This window comes from Rattus norvegicus, chromosome X (genome assembly GCF_036323735.1).
Source record: "Rattus norvegicus strain BN/NHsdMcwi chromosome X, GRCr8, whole genome shotgun sequence".
NCBI classification, from domain to species: domain Eukaryota; kingdom Metazoa; phylum Chordata; class Mammalia; order Rodentia; family Muridae; genus Rattus; species Rattus norvegicus.
Genome location: NC_086039.1, coordinates 69,490,660 through 69,508,453, shown reverse-complemented (window position 1 = coordinate 69,508,453; position 17,794 = coordinate 69,490,660). Strand labels below are relative to the sequence as shown.

At 40.2% G+C, this 17,794-nt stretch overlaps 1 protein-coding gene and 1 non-coding gene across 7 annotated transcripts in view; both read right to left on the bottom strand.

Moving 5' to 3' along the window:
• Eda (ectodysplasin-A) overlaps window positions 1–17,794 on the bottom strand; it is a 401,698-nt gene that overhangs the window by 11,821 nt on the left and 372,083 nt on the right. For all 6 annotated transcript variants that reach the window (XM_039099598.2, XM_008773301.4, XM_006257112.5 and 3 more), the window contains exon 3: window positions 3,466–3,489. In XM_039099598.2, coding sequence (XP_038955526.1) covers window positions 3,466–3,489 — 24 coding nt within the window. The remainder of the gene's footprint in view (window positions 1–3,465; window positions 3,490–17,794) is intronic.
• Mir676 (microRNA 676) lies at window positions 3,770–3,858 on the bottom strand. The gene has a single exon (NR_128705.1). It is a non-coding gene; the product is annotated as a microRNA 676 (primary transcript).

Below are 17,794 nucleotides of genomic sequence, written 5' to 3'. Positions count from 1 at the left end.
TTTGGGTAAAAGGTAGACTATGTGACACAATGGAGAGATTTTGTTTGTTTTCTTTTGGGGGTAGGTTACAAGGGCAGAGGGTGGGTATGGAGGGGCAGGAGATAGGTGGGATTAGGATGAACAATGTAAAATTCACAAAGAATCAATAAAAATTGTAAAAAATAGAAAAAAAGAATAATTCCTTATATCTAAAAAAAACCCAGCAAAAATCCAAGAAAGGCCCATAAAGAGACCAGCTATTTGCATCTAACCACATGCTCATTTGGAATGGAATAGTGGGTCAGAAAATAGTAGTCCTGAAAGCATTTCTTCAAGAGGGTCTATAGGGATAGGGCCTTAAAGACTTAGAGGCCCTGAGCTTAGTGGTTAAGTTCAGATCTGCCCAGTTTCTAAATCTAGCCAATTTTAAGATGCTGAATAGGAAAACCATCTCCTTTTCAATTTGTGTAGCTTTAAAATCAGGCTTATTCGACACCCAAATTTCAATTCTACTTAGTGTAGTGGAAAGAACACAGGATCTGGACTCTGGAGATAAGAACGTAAACCCCAGTCCTTCCACACAGGCACTCTGAACCCTAGTTCCTCCAACTTGGAAACAAGGAGCTTGGTCTTGGTGCTTTCTGTCTCTTCTTGAGACTGACGTTCCACAAGAAAGACTGAACTAATGTCAGCTGGGCAAACTTCCAAAGCCTGGATGTAAAGTGTGTGCCTCCCTCATTATTTTCCAGTTGGAGGAGACAAAGAGGTTGACACATAGACAGAGATGGAGTAGACATAGAACTTGGCTGTACTGGGTTGCGGCATTTCCAGGCTTCACAGAGATTTTCCAGCTAGAGGGTGTTCTGTGGGTAGCACAAACTTCAGCTCCAAGAAAGTTTGTCCCCTGTAATTGTTTAATGTAATTTTAGAGGAATTACATCCAGAGCCTCCTCCACTCCAAGAGAATAATGGTTGCAGTGTAAACAGAGAGTGACCACTTATGAAAATGTTAGGCGGCATCTGAGAAAAAGCCCGTGCTGAAATCTGGTTCTGCAGCTGGTCCTCCTCGCTTCTCTGCACTTGGACAAGGAAGCCCCTCATACTTGCATTCCTATAGAAAGTTAGGGGCAGAGAAGGGTATGCAGAAAATGACCCCTGGACCAAAAGACTGAATTCTGTCTTTAGATTCTTTAACTTTAACAGAATACTTCATGATACAAAAGCCTAGAGATGTTTGTATTGAGAAATGAAACGGTCTTAGATAAAAGAATAATCACATCATTTCAAAGCCAAATTTCATCAAAGGGGCATTTCCCTAACCTTTTCAGCTAAGTTCTAAATGTTGAAAGAACAATGGAAAGCAAGTGAGTAAAGGGAGGTGAGGCGGTGTAAGGGGAAGAGAGTAGGAGAGAATTATGAGAGTAGGAAAATTCCATTAAAGGGTGAAAATTAAGTGAACAATTCAATTTCCCTCTTCAAGTATGTGCCAATTCACGTGTCCAAGGACACCCATATTAACTGACTTCTAAATCACTTTTAAATAAAGTAGATGGCTACGGCTTGTATGGATTGTCTTTCCAATAATGTTCCATACATAAGGTAGCAATGCTAAGCAATAATGTGAGCTATAATTTCCATACATAAGGTAGCAATGCTAAGCAATAATGTGAGCTATAATTTCTATCTTGAAGGGAAGCAACAAGAGTCAGGAATCCAATACTTGAAACTCAAATTTACTTCTTTAAAAGACAAAGCATCCTGGGGGTAAGCACCCAGGGAACAGCAGAAGGATTCTGCACTCACGCTGGCTCTCTGGTGTTTACTAACTGTGCTCAATTCAGGTCTTCAGAAGGCTGGACATTTTTCCAGCTTTTCTTTTTCTGTAGGAACATGAGTTTGACATGTAGCTAAGGGTACCTGAGGTGCAGAGTACCGTAGTGCTTAGAGGATTGCCAGGATACTTCTGTAGTTAGCCTTTTTATGCAGTTTAGAGTGCTCTAGAAAGTTCCATAAATCTAAACAGACAAAATCACTTAAGTACTTTTAAATATTTACTTATTTTATGTGTCTAAGTGTTTTACCTGCATGTATGTGTGCATGTACATCACACACATGCCTGTTGCCTGAGGAGAACAAGAAGGCACTGGATCCCTTGGAATTGGAGTTACAGATGGCTGTGAGCCATCAAGAAGATGCTGGGAACCACATCTAAGTCTATTATAAAAGCAATGAGTGCTCTAAAAGTGGAGCTGTCTCTGTAACCCTGGTAAAAAATTTAAAGTCCATAATCTAAGCTACTTGTGAGGCTTAGGTGGGCAGATCACTAAATTCAAGGTCAGTCTGAGCTACAGAGTCAGTTCAAGGCCAGCCTGGACAATGAAGTGAGATCATGTCCATTAATAGAGCACTTGACTGACTAGTACATGCAAAGCCCTGAGTTAAATTCACAGTATCATATAGACAGAGGAACAAAAGGAAGAATTTTTAAAGGGAAACTCATTAGCTTCACATTATCCCTGTCTTCCTTTAATGTCAGAACCCAGAAACAGACAGGTACATAAACTGATTTCACAGTTGATTTTTTTTTCTAGTGCAAAGAGTAAATTTTATTTGCCTAGTTCTTACAGCCTGGTTTCTCTTTGTATTCTCTTCTTTAGGCAAGCAAGCACTTCATGTGCTGTTGGCTTGTCCCTTGTAAGTACAAAGTGGACTTAAGAAACTAAGGATAGCACAGTGAATAGCTACAACTAGCATCTACTTTAAAAACAGGACAGAAGCAGAGTAACACAGTGGCATAGATTGTTATTTTTACCACAGAGTAAGTGGTGTTGAATTCTCAGAGCAAGAAGTATCATCTTCGATCATGTAGGAAATTGCATAAAGACAGCTTTTTAGGTCAGAATAAATGTATTGATGATACTTTTCCTTAGGTAGTGTCTCTTTACTCTATAAGCAGTCTTAGGTCTTCATTCATACCTGACAACTGATATGATAACGAAGGAGGAAAGAAGGAAAAAGAAGGCAGCAGACAGAGCAAGAGAAGGAAATGAATATGAACTGGAGACAGAGATGTAAAAGGAATAAGAAAGAAGAACCACAATAAGGGCTTGGAGTGTGATGCAGTGGTAGATCCTCTGCCTAACATTCTTAGGGCAGAAGTCCTGGGTTTGTTTTATCCCCAGTGCAAGAGGAAGAATGATACAAGGAACACACACACACACACACACACACACACACACACACACACACACACACACACACACTCCAACAAGGACAACTTGTATGTGTTGCTAGAGTCAATTCTCTCTTCCATGGCTTGTTGCTAAAGACCTCATTCCTGTTCTTTATAGAGTGCACCACTCATGTAAATGATTTAATAAAGTAGCGGACAATCAATGTTGAAAGACGTTAATGTGAAATTCTATCTCATTCATTTTTTAATTAAAAATTTAATAAAATTTAATAAAATCATGAAGCTCAGCTTACCCTTTTTCTTGTTTTTAACAGGACCTGTTAGAAATAAAAGATGGAAGATTAAGTTAGTACAAAAAGTTTAACAAGGTTATTGTCTAAAAAGCCAGTAAGAGGCAACCTTAAGGCACTGCTATTTAGGGGAGCCCATAGTCATGGGCCAGATTTTAGCCAAGGTATCTACCACCCAACTATCAAAATTCTTGTTTGCTGATCATAAAGACTACAAAAAGTAGCTGAACAATTCTTCCCTTGAGAAATAACAATTCTGCCCACTCCAGTCATGAGGGAGAAGGGTATTTTTCTGTAGAGATGAAATGCCCAGAAACGCATAGCTCGACAAGCTCAGGACGGCATTCTGTTAATTCTGCAAGTCCTAAGGTTGCAGAGTCATGCATTCAGGTGAAGCCATGACACAAAGTTTCAGTCTGGGATACTAGAAGAGAAAATGCAGTGTTCGTCTAGAAGGAGCAGAACAGCAGTTGTTTCCTTCTTAGTCACTTCCTTATTGTGATTTACTTTGTTAGTTAGTAGAACCATGCTGCTGTAATACGTTCATGTGGGGCCGCATGCACTTCCAAAATTTACCATAACTTAATAGGTCCTCTAAAGGAAATGCCAATGGTTTCATCTGTAGCAGAATCAGAAGTGTCTTCTCATGTATTGTTTTTAAAGAAGGCCATTTTAATCAATAGAATTCACTTTTATTCATGGGGACTCAGGCATTGTCTTTCTTTGGATGAATCCAACTTTCCTTAGACACAGGTACTTAAATTCTGTTCCAAACTGCCACAAAGCCAATATAGCCTAGCTTTAAACCACCGTCAATGTCCTTGGGGGCATTTCTGCAGTCTGCAGTTTGTACCATGCTTCTGTGTATTGTCTAACTTGATTCTTGTTAAAGTCTAGAAAGATTTTCACCTATGAAATCAGGTTTCATAGGAAGCTAATAGAGTCCCTAACCTGGAAGATCTCCAGTGTGGCCCCAGAGAAAATATGTCCCTTAAAAAACTCAGAGTCTGTTTAGATTTCCCTCAAAAAGAAATGTACAGCAGTAGGAATTGTGTGCAGTGTGCAGAAGATGTTTCAGGTTCAGTGGAGAAATTGAAGATCGTGAATTTCTCTTTTTTTATCCTCCTTTTCCTCACACCGTTCCTTCATTGTCTGCTGTTGTCTTTATTTGTACTCTGATTTTTTGAGATAGTCTTTAAATGTGTAGTCTAGGTTGGCCTTGAAAAGCAATCCACCTGCCTCAGTCTCCTGAGAGCTGGGGCACAGGCATGAGGTATACCTGGTTCCTTTATATTGTTTTTCAAAATGGCATTACACATTCTTGATGGCTACGACTGGGCAAGAAACAACAATATGACCAGAGAAGCACTTTGTTCTTGAATAAGATAGCTGTTTAAGGAGGGATGTACACAGAAAGGGTGCAGCCCCACCAGCTAGCTTACCAACTGGTTAGCTTACCCACTCCAGCCTCAGAAACAAGAGCAGTAAGATGATGGCTGCTGCCTTGCCCTTATAGCCAACCCTGCTCTACTTTGTGGCCCTGTCAGCTAGCTAAGGGTAGAGCTATTGCATCAGATTCTGAGGCAGTCCTGGACACAATCTTTTCTGAGCATCCCTATGGAAGGTAGCACAGTAAATGGCACCAGAACACCATCATCATAGAACTTACAAGTTGGACAGTGGTGATAGTTTTCAAACCTGGGACAAATGGCTGAAGTACCTATTTATCAAATCAAACCTGGCTATAGGGTTCTCCCTGCATCCCTTAGCCCTTACCTGTAACAGGGCCCTCCTGGCTGGCATACCCCACTCTGCCCCCTACTCTGAACTCTAGTCCAGGAGGCTGGGTTACTCTTCCCTATATAATCCAGACATGTTGGTTGCCTGCTCCTTTTGTACCTTTGGGACTCCTGGCTGCTGCATCTGGCTAGACTCTCCTCCCCACTCCCTTTGTCTCCCCCTCTCCCCATGTGGCCAAGCTCAGAATCAAGTACACTTTCCTAGAAGTGCCTGCCTCTACCTTTTCTTTTCTTTTCTTTTCTTTTTTTCCACCCAAGGGGTCCCAGTAGTCATGTTTGCTAGTTGAGCTGAGGAATACAAAACTTAAAAAAAAAACAGGTTCACCTTAAACACACAAGTGATAAAAGGGAAAGAGGACACGTTTCATTTGTTTGTTTTTGGACAGAAGGTCTTACTATGTAACCCTGTCTAGTCTAGAATTCACTTGTGTCTCAGAGTGGCCTTGAACTCTGAACTCAGAGCAATACTCTTGCTTCACCACCCCACCCCCCAAGTGTTGGGATTTATAGTCATGTGCCATACTGCCTCTGACTTGGGAAAGGGAATTTAAAAAATAATTTCTACTATGAATCCTGCCAAGAATCTATGGTTGGGAGCTCATAGACTCTATGGTTGAACTTACCAACTTTTTGCTTTCCTAAATAGACATAGTATCACACTGCTCTCTAAGTTGCTATCTCCTTAACCATAGAATGGTGCAGCTTTCAGACACCATCAAGAGAAATGTCTTTGTGCAGTGGATAGTTACTGTAGAAACTCACAAGTGGTCAAAGTGCAAGGAATAAGTGTTAGTGGAATGCTCAGCCATAAACTATTGTGCTGGCTAGTTTTATGTCATTTTGACACAAGCTATGGTCATCTGAAAGGACACAGTCTCAACTGAAAAAAATGCCTCCATAAGATTGGGCTGTAGGCAAGCCTGTAGGGCACTTTCTAAATTGGTGGTTGATGGGGGTGGGCCCATCCCATCCTGGGTGGTGCCAGCCCTGGGCTGGTGGTCCTGGGTTCTATAAGAAAGTAGGCCATGAGGAACAAGGCAGTAAGCAGCACTCTTCCATGGCCTCTGCATCAGCTCCTGCCTCCAGGTACCTGCCCGTTTGAGTTCCTGTCCTGACTTCCTTTGATGATAAACTGTGATGTGGAAGTGTAAGCTGAATAAACCCTTTCCTCTCCAGCTTACCAAAGGTCTCCGTCTTTCATCAAAGCAATAGAAACCCTATCAAAGACAACTATCTAATGTATTTCCCCTTCCCCATAACACCCAGGGTCCATCATAGAAGAGGACTGTGAAAAGACTGTCTGTAAGAGTCAGAGGTGTTTTCTTGGATGTGACAGGACAGTTGTACTCAAGAACTCATTGTAGCTGCCTGTGGTCACTCATGCAACAGCTGTAGAAGACCAAGCCAGTATGCAGTACGGAGGTGTCACAGGGGAGTCAGTTTTCTTTAAAGGTGTGGCCCTTGGTAGTTCTACCAAGTTCCAGTGCTCCATCCCTAAATAAGTATTTGGGCAAGTACAAATTACACTCAGCCAAGAAATGGAAACAACTGGTGAACATCGACTGGTGAAAGGATAATGAAAATGTGGTTCATTTACACAACAAAGTACCATTCAACTTTGGCACTTGCAGGTAAACAGACATTCTGAGTGAGGTAACTCAGACTCTAAAAGGCAAATGTCATGTATCCCCCACTTGTGGATGTTAGTTGTTGCTATTGTTTTTGTTTTTTAAAGATTTATTTATTATGTATAGTGTTCTGTCTGTATGTACACCTGCAGGCCAGAAGAAGGCACCAGATCCATTTATAGATGGTTGTGAGCCACCATGTGGTTGCTGGGAATTGAGCTCAGGACCTCTGGAAGAACAGTCAGTGCTCTTAACCACTGAGCCATCATTCCAGTCCTTGTTTATGCTTTTTGAGACAGGGTCTCTCTATGTAACTTTGGCAGGTCTAGAACTTCCTCTGTAGACCTAGCTGGCCTTGAACTCACAGACATCCTCCTGCCTTTGCCTCCTGAGTGGTAGAATTAAAGGTGTGTGCTATGATACTCCACCAGTGGACATTTTGAATCTTCAGATATGTGTGTTTCATTAAAATATCCATTTTTCAAATTTACTTTCAACTGATTTCTTTTTTCTTTTCATAGGAATGGATCAAAGGATATTTATTGGAGATAAAGAAATTAATCTTAAGAATATGACACAGTACAGTTACTATTTGTATTCAACTGATTTCTTTTAAAAATGGTTTATTAGCAAATATGAGTTATATAATGGTTTCATTATGCCATTTCACATATGTACATAACATATTTTGATCACATTCACTACTCCCATTACCCTGCTTTGTCTCTCTGCTGCTCTTCCTAACTACATGGTTGTTTTTAATATGGCAATTAATTAATCATCTTTGATGGACATTTAAGTTGTTTTGAAGTTTTTATTATGATTATAAATTATAATTACAAACAATGGTATAATGTTTTCATGTGTGTACATTTAATACATTTACCAAAATATTTAAATAATGTGTCATTATAAATGGTAATGTTGAATCAAAGAGTATAAAATCTTTACTTTTATGTAGTTACACATATGGTTACTGCCCTCAGTTTCATGCTTAGTAGGCTTTCCCTAACGTAATACATAGGTATCTCTTTTGTATAATTTTTTCTAGCTCTTTTATGTTTTTTAAACTTGTGACAAATGTAGCAGAAATTATGGTGTACAATGTGAGGTAAAGAATCAACCAAAAATTTCTTTTCTTCTACATGGCTATAACATAAATGTCCCATAGAGAACTGATGCTCCAAATCCTGACTTCTACTTCATTTCTGATCACAGAAGGGCTCCCATAGAACTTCTGTTTATTAAGCAACTATCATATCCCTTGTGTGTGGGGAGGTTACATAAGATTGTTATTAGATTATATCATAGTCCCTACAAGCACTAATGAATATATCATCTCAACAATATAAGGACTCCTCTGAGAGGATGAGAACTAATGCCTGCTAGGGATGAGTTCTCTAGATGATTATCCAAGACCAAGTGGTCAGCCCTCGAATCACGTACACACGTGTAACACTCAGTTGCACTCAATGGACTTAGTAGAGTGTGCTGACATATTTAAGTCTAACAAGGCCCATGATTTTTGAAAGGAAGCATGGTAAGGAGATACAGGGGCTAGAGGGAGGAAACGGCAGGGGGAAATGGTGTATTTTAATTTTACTTTTTAAAGCTAAAAATAATAAACTTCAGGAAGAAATATGCCTTAAACATTTTACTTATTCTCAATTTAGTAGATAATACTTTTGTTCAAAAAATAATAGCAAATATATATTCCTTATTTAATGCTTAAGGATCTGTGGAAGAAATGATAGCCAGGGCTGTCAATGTGACTGTGGACATTGTATTCATTGGCACACAGTAGGTTCGTCAGTGACTACACAACTAGAGACAATCCCCACTCCCAACGAGCCTCTGCAAATAGCCAGGAAACAGGGAGCCTCATGCACTTCTCTGCCTCCTGCCTGACTGCTGACAGGCTCAGTCTTTTGCAGATCCAGTGTAGGCAACTGCGGCTGCCCTGAGTTCACAACTGCAATGACTATGTCATGCCCAGAAGGTAGCATTTCACAGCCCTTCTCTGTATCATCTGGTTCTTATATTCTTTCTCCCTTTGGGTCATGATGTTCATTGAGACAGAAGAGGTGGTATTGTTTAGGCCTGAGTACTCAACAGTCAATTATTCTCAGCCATGAACTTTCACTCGCTGCTATTCATTATAAAAAGAAGTTTCTCTAATCAAGGCTGAGAATACCATGTGTGTATCTGTATAAATCTAACAATAAATATTTAGAAAGTGCTTGGATGCCATGTTCATTTAGCAAACTACATGAGTTTTTTTTTTAAAAAAACAAGTTTATAGCACCAGGCATGAATTTCTTTCTGAGGAGCAGGTCTCAAATTTATCACAGAGTGGTAAGTTGTGCTCGCAACACTCATTTGCACCAGTGAGCATGTGTTGGTAAGTAGGTGGCATTGTAGGACACAAGGTCCACATGTGGCTGGAAAAATTGGGGGGTTTTCTCCCTGAGCAGCCTGTATTGCATTTTTTTGGACACAATATATGTTAGTCAATAGGGAGGGAGCTTCCAGTTAAGTTCCAACTTGATTTTTCTGTGTTATGAAACCAAGGTATGTGATGTCTTCAGCTATAGTGTCTTATTGTCTAGTTCTGGTGGTCAACCAAGAATGATGGCAACAGCCTTTGTTGTTAGGGGGCCTATACATCCTTCTTGATCATCAACTCGTAGGGAAATGTCTACATGTCTTCTTAGATCCTTAGTTTTGGTTAAGTCCCTGTCTCCACCTACTCTTTGTCCTTTGTCCTTTATAACCCCTTCCCATTTAAACCTTACCATCATAGTAGTCTTCCCCCTGTACTTTCATTTAATATGAGTTCTTACTGTTTACCCCATTCAAGTCTCTTTCCCCCAACCCATGGCCATTATATAATCTCTTGCTCTCTGGATAGTCTAAAATCTAAAATCTAAAATTTTTTAATTATGATCTACATATGAGAATGAACATGTAGTGTTTATCATTCTAGGCCTTTTCCTCAGTATAATTTTTCCAGTTCCACCAATGTTCCTAAAAATTTCATAATTACATGTTATAGGGTTTTACAATTCCATTGTGCAACTGCATCACAAATTTTCATTATCCCTTTATCAGTTGATACGTCTTATTTTGGGTTTATAATTGCTACAATAAAGCACTATAATCAAAAGTAACTTGATCAGGAAAGTATTTTAGCTTATAGCTCTCAGGTCATAGTACATCAGTGAGGGAAATCAAGGGAGGGAACTCAAGGCAGGAGCCTGGAGGCAGGAACTGAAGCAGAGGCCATAGAGAACGTTGTTTACTGGCTTGTTGCTCATGGGTTGCTGAGCCTGCTTTCTTATGTAAGTCAGGACAACATGCCCAGTGGAAGCATTGGCCTGCCATAGAATGGATCCACTCACATCATCCTTATTCTAGAAAATGCTCCCATAGGCTTAACCACAGGACAGTCTGCTTAGAGGCATTTTCTTCATTGATGTTTCCTCTTCCCAAATAGCTCCTGCTTGTTTCAAGTAAAAAAAAAAAGCCAACACACTGTTTAGACTGTTTGTTTTCCTAGATATTGTGAAGGAGTCATCAATGGACACAGTTGGGTGGGTAGTTCTGTCATAGAGTAAAGAGTCCCTTGGGCATGCAGCCAGGAATAGTGTAGTTGGGCTATGTGGTAGATCCAGTTTCTAGCCTTTTTGAGGAACATAATGCTGGATTCCACTGCAGTTGTACAAGTTTATACCCCTACCAACAGTCTTCTTCCCCACATCCTCATCAGCATTGGTTTGTCACTTATTTTTCTCCTACAGACCATTGTAACTGAGGTGAGATGGACTCTCAATGTGGGTTTTAATTTGTATTTATCTGATGGCTAGAGATATTGACCACATTTTCAAAAGACATTTTAACTTAATAAAGTCCCATTTGTCAATTGTTATTTTCTGAGCAAACAGTACCTTGTTCAGAAAGCCTGTGCATGTGGCTATTTTGTTACATATACCCTACATGTTCTAGCAATTTCAAATTTTCAGGTATTACATTGAGATCCCAGATCTATTCGGAGTTTATTTTTATGCAAGGTGAGAAATATAGATATCATTCTCAGTTATACAAAGGTTTTACTTCCAGAGATTCTTAGTCCAAAATATCACACGAACAGCCTTGTTAAGGGTCTTCGCTTCCCTTCGAAACTTCCCAAGCCAGACCTCTATCACCCGTATTTCTCTCAGCAGCATCTTCTAAATTCCCAAAACAGTTCATTAAGCTCAAGCACTCAATGGTTTTCCTAGCCTACAGCTCCAAAATTCTCCACATTTCTCCCAGAACACATTCCAAGGCATAAATGCTACATGGTCAGATCCTTCCAAGCAAGAGCCTACCCTCTCTGGCACTGATTTCTAGTCTAGTTTGTTTCTCTGTAGCTATCATAAGACGCCAAAATCAGCTTGAGAAGGAAAAGGTTTATTTGACTTACACATCTCAATCACAGTCAGAAGAGAAGCAGGAATTCAAGAAGGAGAAGAGGCAGGATTACTTACTGGCTTGTGGGATTCCCTCTCTCTAGGTGACTCCAGATTGTGTCAAGCTGACAAAAGCTAACCACCATTACACAGGCCGATAATAACTCAAATGAATTTCTATACTTTTTAAAAAAATTTTCCAGCTGTAGGTATTTTATTAAAATAGCAGCAAATGGACTGAGAAAACAACGAGGAAGGATTTATTTCTCATATGTAAGGCTGGAATAACATAAAATTAATATATTTAATCTACCTTATATCAATAAGCTAAAGAAGAAAAATCAAATAGTCATAGCACTAGATGTAGAGAATATCTTTTTTTTTATTAACTTGAGTATTTCTTGTATACATTTCCAGTGTTATTCCCTTTCCCGGTTTCCGGGCAAACATCCCCCTCCCCCCTCCCCTTCTTCATGGGTGTTCCCCTCCCCACCCTCCCCCCATTGCCGCCCTCCCCCCAACAATCTAGTTAACTGGGGGTTCAGTCTTAGCAGGACCCAGGGCTTCCCCTTCCACTGGTGCTCTTACTAGGCTATTCATTGCTACCTATGGGGTCAGAGTCCAGGGTCAGTCCATGTATAGTCTTTAGGTAGTGGCTTAGTCCCTGGAAGCTCTGGTTGCTTGGCATTGTTGTACATATGGGGTCTCGAGCCCCTTCAAGCTCTTCTAGTTCTTTAAAGAGAAGGGAGTGGTTGAGCAGCCCCCCCTCCTTTTTTTGGTTCTTTTTTTTTTTTTTTTTGAAGCTGGGGACCGAAACCAGGGCCTTGCGCTTCCTAGGCAAGCGCTCTACCACTGAGCTAAATCCCCAACCTAGAGAATATCTTAAATAAAATTCCACATCCCTTTATGATTAAAAATTCCACCCAATAGGAGTCAAGGGCATTTTCTCAATTCAATTAAGAAATATATAAGAAACTCTGTATACCACAGTGATGAGAAAACCAGATGTTTTCCCCTTAGACCCAAGAACAAGTAGGTGATGCCCATTCTCAACACTATATAATTCAGCAACCATTCTTCAATTCTTAGCTCGTGTGACAAGTTAAGAAAAGAAATAAGGAAGATAGGGGCAGTAAAGCTGCAGGAGCCCTGTGGTCCAGACTGCTTCCGGGTCTGAAGGGACCCGGTCAAACAGCTCCCTGCACCCAAATCCTGTGGGAGGGAGAGCTAGACCTTCAGAGGGGCAGACATGCCTGGGAAACCAGAGGAGAATACTCTCTGCCCACATTTCTGACACTAGAGGAAAACGCCTACTGCCATTTGGGTCCCCTGTGCACAGGAACCCAGGAGAAGGAGAGGCAGGCCCTTCTGGTTGCTGTGCTCACGGAGAGCTGAAACTGAGCCCTGAGGATTGACTTCAGGCCTGAGACCAGAGGTAAGACCAACTTTTCTGCTCCAAGTGATCTGCATGGTGGACTCAGGACACACAAAAGCAAAATTCCTTTGGGACAGGACACTTCTGGTTTCTAGCTGGCATCTGAACCTCGCTGATCCTGGCCCACAGCTCCCTGCTCCCAAACCCCATGGGAGAGAGAGTTCATCGCCCAGACGTGTAGGCAATCCTGAGACAGCAGGGCAGGAGAGACCGCCAATTCTGCCCACCTTTGCCTACATCGCTGGCCCAAGAGGAAATTGTATAGGGCCTCTTGGAACAGGAAGATAGAGGCAGTCAAGCTGCAGAAGCCCTGCGGTCCAGACTGTGCCCAGATTTGAATGGACCCTGTCAAACAGATCCCTGCACCCAAATCCCATGGGAGGGAGAGCTAGACCTTCAGTGGGGCAGACACACCTGGGAAACCAAGGAGACTAATCTCTGCCCACATTTCTGACTCTAGAGGAAAACACCTAGTGCCATCTGGGCCCCCTGTGCACAGGGACCCAGGAGAAGTAGGGGCAGGCACTTTTGGTTCCTGTCCACAGGGACAGCTGAAATCCAGTGGACAGGAACTACTACATGCCTGAAAGCAGAACACTCTGTTCCCATAACTGGCTGAAAGAAAACAGGAAAACAGGTCTACAGCACTCGTGACACACAGGCCTAGAGGACGGTCAAGCCACTGTCAGAAATAGCAGAACAAGGTAACACCAGAGACAACCTGATGGCGAGAGGCAAGCACAGGAACCCAAGCAATAGAAACCAAGACTACATGGCATCATCAGAGCCCAATTCTCCAACCAAAGCAAACAGTGAATATCCAAACACACCAGAAAAGCAAAATCTAGATGTAAAATCACATTTGATCATGATGATTGAGGACTTTAAGAAAGACATGAAGAACTCCCTCAGAGAAATGCAGGAAAACACAAGTAAAAAATAGAAGCCCTTAGAGAGGAAACACAAAAATCCCTGAAAGAATTATGGGAAAACACAATCAAACAAGGGAAGTAATTGAAAATGGAAATAGAAACAATAAAGAAAGCACAAAGGGAGACAACCCTGGATATAGAAAACCAAAGGAAGAGACAAGGAGCCGTAGAGACAAGCATCACCAACAGAATACAAGAGATAGAAGAGAGAATCTCAGGAGCAGAAGATTCCGTAAAAATCATCGACACAACTGTCAAAGATAATGGAAAATGGAAAAAGCTACTGGCCCAAAACATACAGGAAATCCAGGACTCAATGAGAAGATCAAACCTAAGGATAATAAGTATAGAAGAGAGTGAAGACTCCCACCTCAAAGGACCAGTAAATATCTTCAACAAAATCATCAAAGAAAACTTCCCTAACCTAAAGAAAGAGATGCCCATAAACATACAAGAAACCTACAGAACTCCAAATAGATTGGACCAGAAAAGAAACTCCTCCTGCAACATAATAGTCAAAACAGCAAATGCACAAAATAAAGAAAGAATATTAAAAGCAGTAAGGGAAAAAGGTCAAGTAACATATAAAGGGGACCTATCAGACTTCTCACCAGAGACTATGAAAGCCAGAAGATCCTGGACAGATGTCATACAGACCCTAAGAGAACACAAATGCCAGCCCAGGTTACTGTATCCAGCAAAACTCTCAATTAACATAGATGGAGAAACCAAGGTATTCCATGACAAAACCAAATTTACACAATATCTTTCTACAAATCCAGTGCTACAAAGGATAATAAATGGTAAAGCCCAACATAAGGAGGCAAGCTATACCCTAGAAAAAGCAAGAAACTAATCATCTTGGCAACAAAACAAAGAGAATGAAAGCACACAAACGTAATCTCACATCTAAATACGAATATATCAGGAAGCAACAATCACTATTCCTTAATATCTCTCAACATCAATGGACTCAATTCTCCAATAAAAAGACATAGATTAACAAACTGGATACGCAACGAGGACCCTGCATTCTGCTGCCTACAGGACACACACCTCAGAGACAAAGACAGACACTACCTCAGAGTGAAAGGCTGGAAAACAACTTTCCAAGCAAATGGTCAGAAGAAGCAAGCTGGAGTAGCCATTCTAATATCAAATAAAATCAATTTTCAATTAAAAGTCATCAAAAAAGATAAGGAAGGACACTTCATATTCATCAAAAGAAAAATCCACCAAGATGAACTCTCAATCCTAAATATCTATGCCCCAAATTCAAGGGCACCTACATACATAAAAGAAACCTTACTAAAGCTCAAAGCACACATTGCACCTCACACAATAATAGTGGGAGATTTCAACACCCCACTCTCATCAATGGACAGATCATGGAAACAGAAATTAAACAGAGACGTAGACAGACTAAGAGAAGTCATGAGCCAAATGGGCTTAACAGATATTTATAGAACATTCTATCCTAAAACAAAAGGATATACATTCTTCTCAGCTCCTCATGGTACTTTCTCCAAAACTGACCATATAATTGGGCACAAAACAGGCCTCAACAGATACAGAAAGATAGAAATAATCCCATGCGTCCTATCAAACCACCACGGCCTAAAACTGGTCTTCAGTAACAATAAGGAAAGAATGCCCACATATACATGGAAGTTGAACAATGCTCTACTCAGTGATAACCTGGTCAAGGAAGAAATAAAGAAATTAGACTTCTTAGAATTTAATGAAAATGAAGGTACAACATACCCAAACTTATGGGACACAATGAAAGCTGTGCTAAGAGGAAAACTCAAAGCTCTGAGTGCCTGCAGAAAGAAACAGGAAAGAGCATATATCAGCAGCTTGACAGCACACCTAAAAGCTCTAGAACAAAAAGAAGCAAATACACCCTGGAGGAGTAGAAAGCAGGAAATAATCAAACTCAGAGCTGAAATCAACCAAGTAGAAACAAAAAGGACTATACAAAGCATCAACAGAACCAAAAGCTGGTTTTTTGAGAAAATCAACAACAACAAGATAGATAAACCCTTAGCCACACTAACTAGAGGACACACAGCATGTGTCCAAATTACAAAATTGCAAATGAAAAGGGAGACATAACAACAGAATCAGAGGAAATTAAAAAACATCCTCAGATCCTATTACAAAAGCCCATATCCAACAAAACTTGAAAATCTACAGGAAATGGACAATTTCCTAGACAAATATCAGGTACCGAAGTTAAATCAGGAACAGATAAACCATTTAAACAACCCCTTAACTCCTAAAGAAATAGAAGCAGTCATTAAAACTCTCCGAACCAAAAAGAGCCCAGGTCCAGATGAATTCAGTTCAGAATTCTATCAGACCTTCATAGAAGACTATCCAAACTATTCCACAAAATAGAAACAGACCGGGCGTTATCGAATTTCTTCTATGAAGCCACAATTACTCTTATACCTAACCCACACTAAGACCTAACAAAGAAAGAGAACTTCAGACCAATTTCCCTTATGAATGTCGATGCAAAAATACTCAATAAAATCCTTGCAAACCAAATCCAAGAACACATCAAAACAATCATCCATCATGATCAAGTAGGCTTCATCCCAGGCATGCAGGGATGGTTTAATATATGTAAAACCATCAATGTAATCCACTATATAAAAAACTTGAAAGATAAAACCCACATGATCATTTAATTAGATGCTGAGAAAGTATTTGGCAAAACTCAACACCCCTTCATGATAAAAGTCCTGGAAAGAACAGGAATTCAAGGCTGATACCTAAAAATATTAAAAGCCATATACAGCAAACCAGTAGCTAATATTAAACTAAATGGAAAGACACTTGAAGCAATCCCACTAAAATCAGGGACTAGACAAGGCTGCCCACTCTCTCCCTACTTATTCAGTATAGTTCTCGAAGTCCTAGCCAGAGCAATCAGACAACAAAAGAAGGTCAAAGGGATACAGATTGGAAAGGAAGAAGTCAAAATATCACTATTTGCAGAATATATGATAGTATATTTAAGTGATCCCAAAAGTTCCACCAGAGAACTACTAAAGCTGATAAACACCTTCAGCAAAGTGGCTGGGTATAAAATTAACTCAAATAAATCAGTAGCCTTCCTCTACACAAAAGAGAAACAAACTGAGAATGAAATTACGGAAACGACATCCTTCAGAATAGTCCCAAATAATATAAAATACCTCGGTGTGACTTTAACTAAGCAAGTCAAAGATCTGTATGATAAGAACTTCAAGCCTCTGAAGAAAGAAATTGAAGAAGATCTCAGAAGATGGAAAGATCTCCCAGGCTCATGGATTGGCAGGATTAATACAGCAAAAATGGCCATTTTACCAAAAGCGATCTACCGATTCAATGCAATCCCCATCAAAATTCCAATCCAATTCTTCATAGATTTAGACATAATAATTTGAAAATTCATCGGAATAACAAAAAACCCAGGATAGCTAAAACTATCCTCAACAATAAAAGGACTTCTAGGGGAATCACTATCCCTGAACTCAAGCAGTATTACAGAGCAATAGTGATAAAAACTGCATGGTATTGGTACAGAGACAGACAGATAGACCAATGGAATAGAATTGAAGACCCAGAAATGAACCCACACACCTATGGTCACTTGATTTTTGACAAAGGAGCCAAAACCATCCAATGGAAAAAAGATAGCATTTTCAGCAAATGGTGCTGGTTCAACTGGAGGTCAGCATGTAGAAGAATGCAAATCCATTCATTTTTATTTCCCTGTACAAAAGATTAAGTGTAAATGGATCAAGGACCTCCACATCAAAAGATACACTCAAACTAATAGAAGAAAAAGTGGGGAAGATTCTGGTTCACATGGGCACTGGGGAAAATTTCCTGAACAAAACACCAATGGCTTATGCTCTAAGATCAAGAATCGACAAATGGGATCTCATAAAACTGCAAAGCTTCTGTAAGGCACAGGACACTGTGGTTAGGACAAAACGGCAACCAACAGATTGGGAAAAGATCTTTACCAATCCTACAACAGATAGAGGGCTTATATCCAAAATATACAAAGAACTCAAGAAGTTAGACC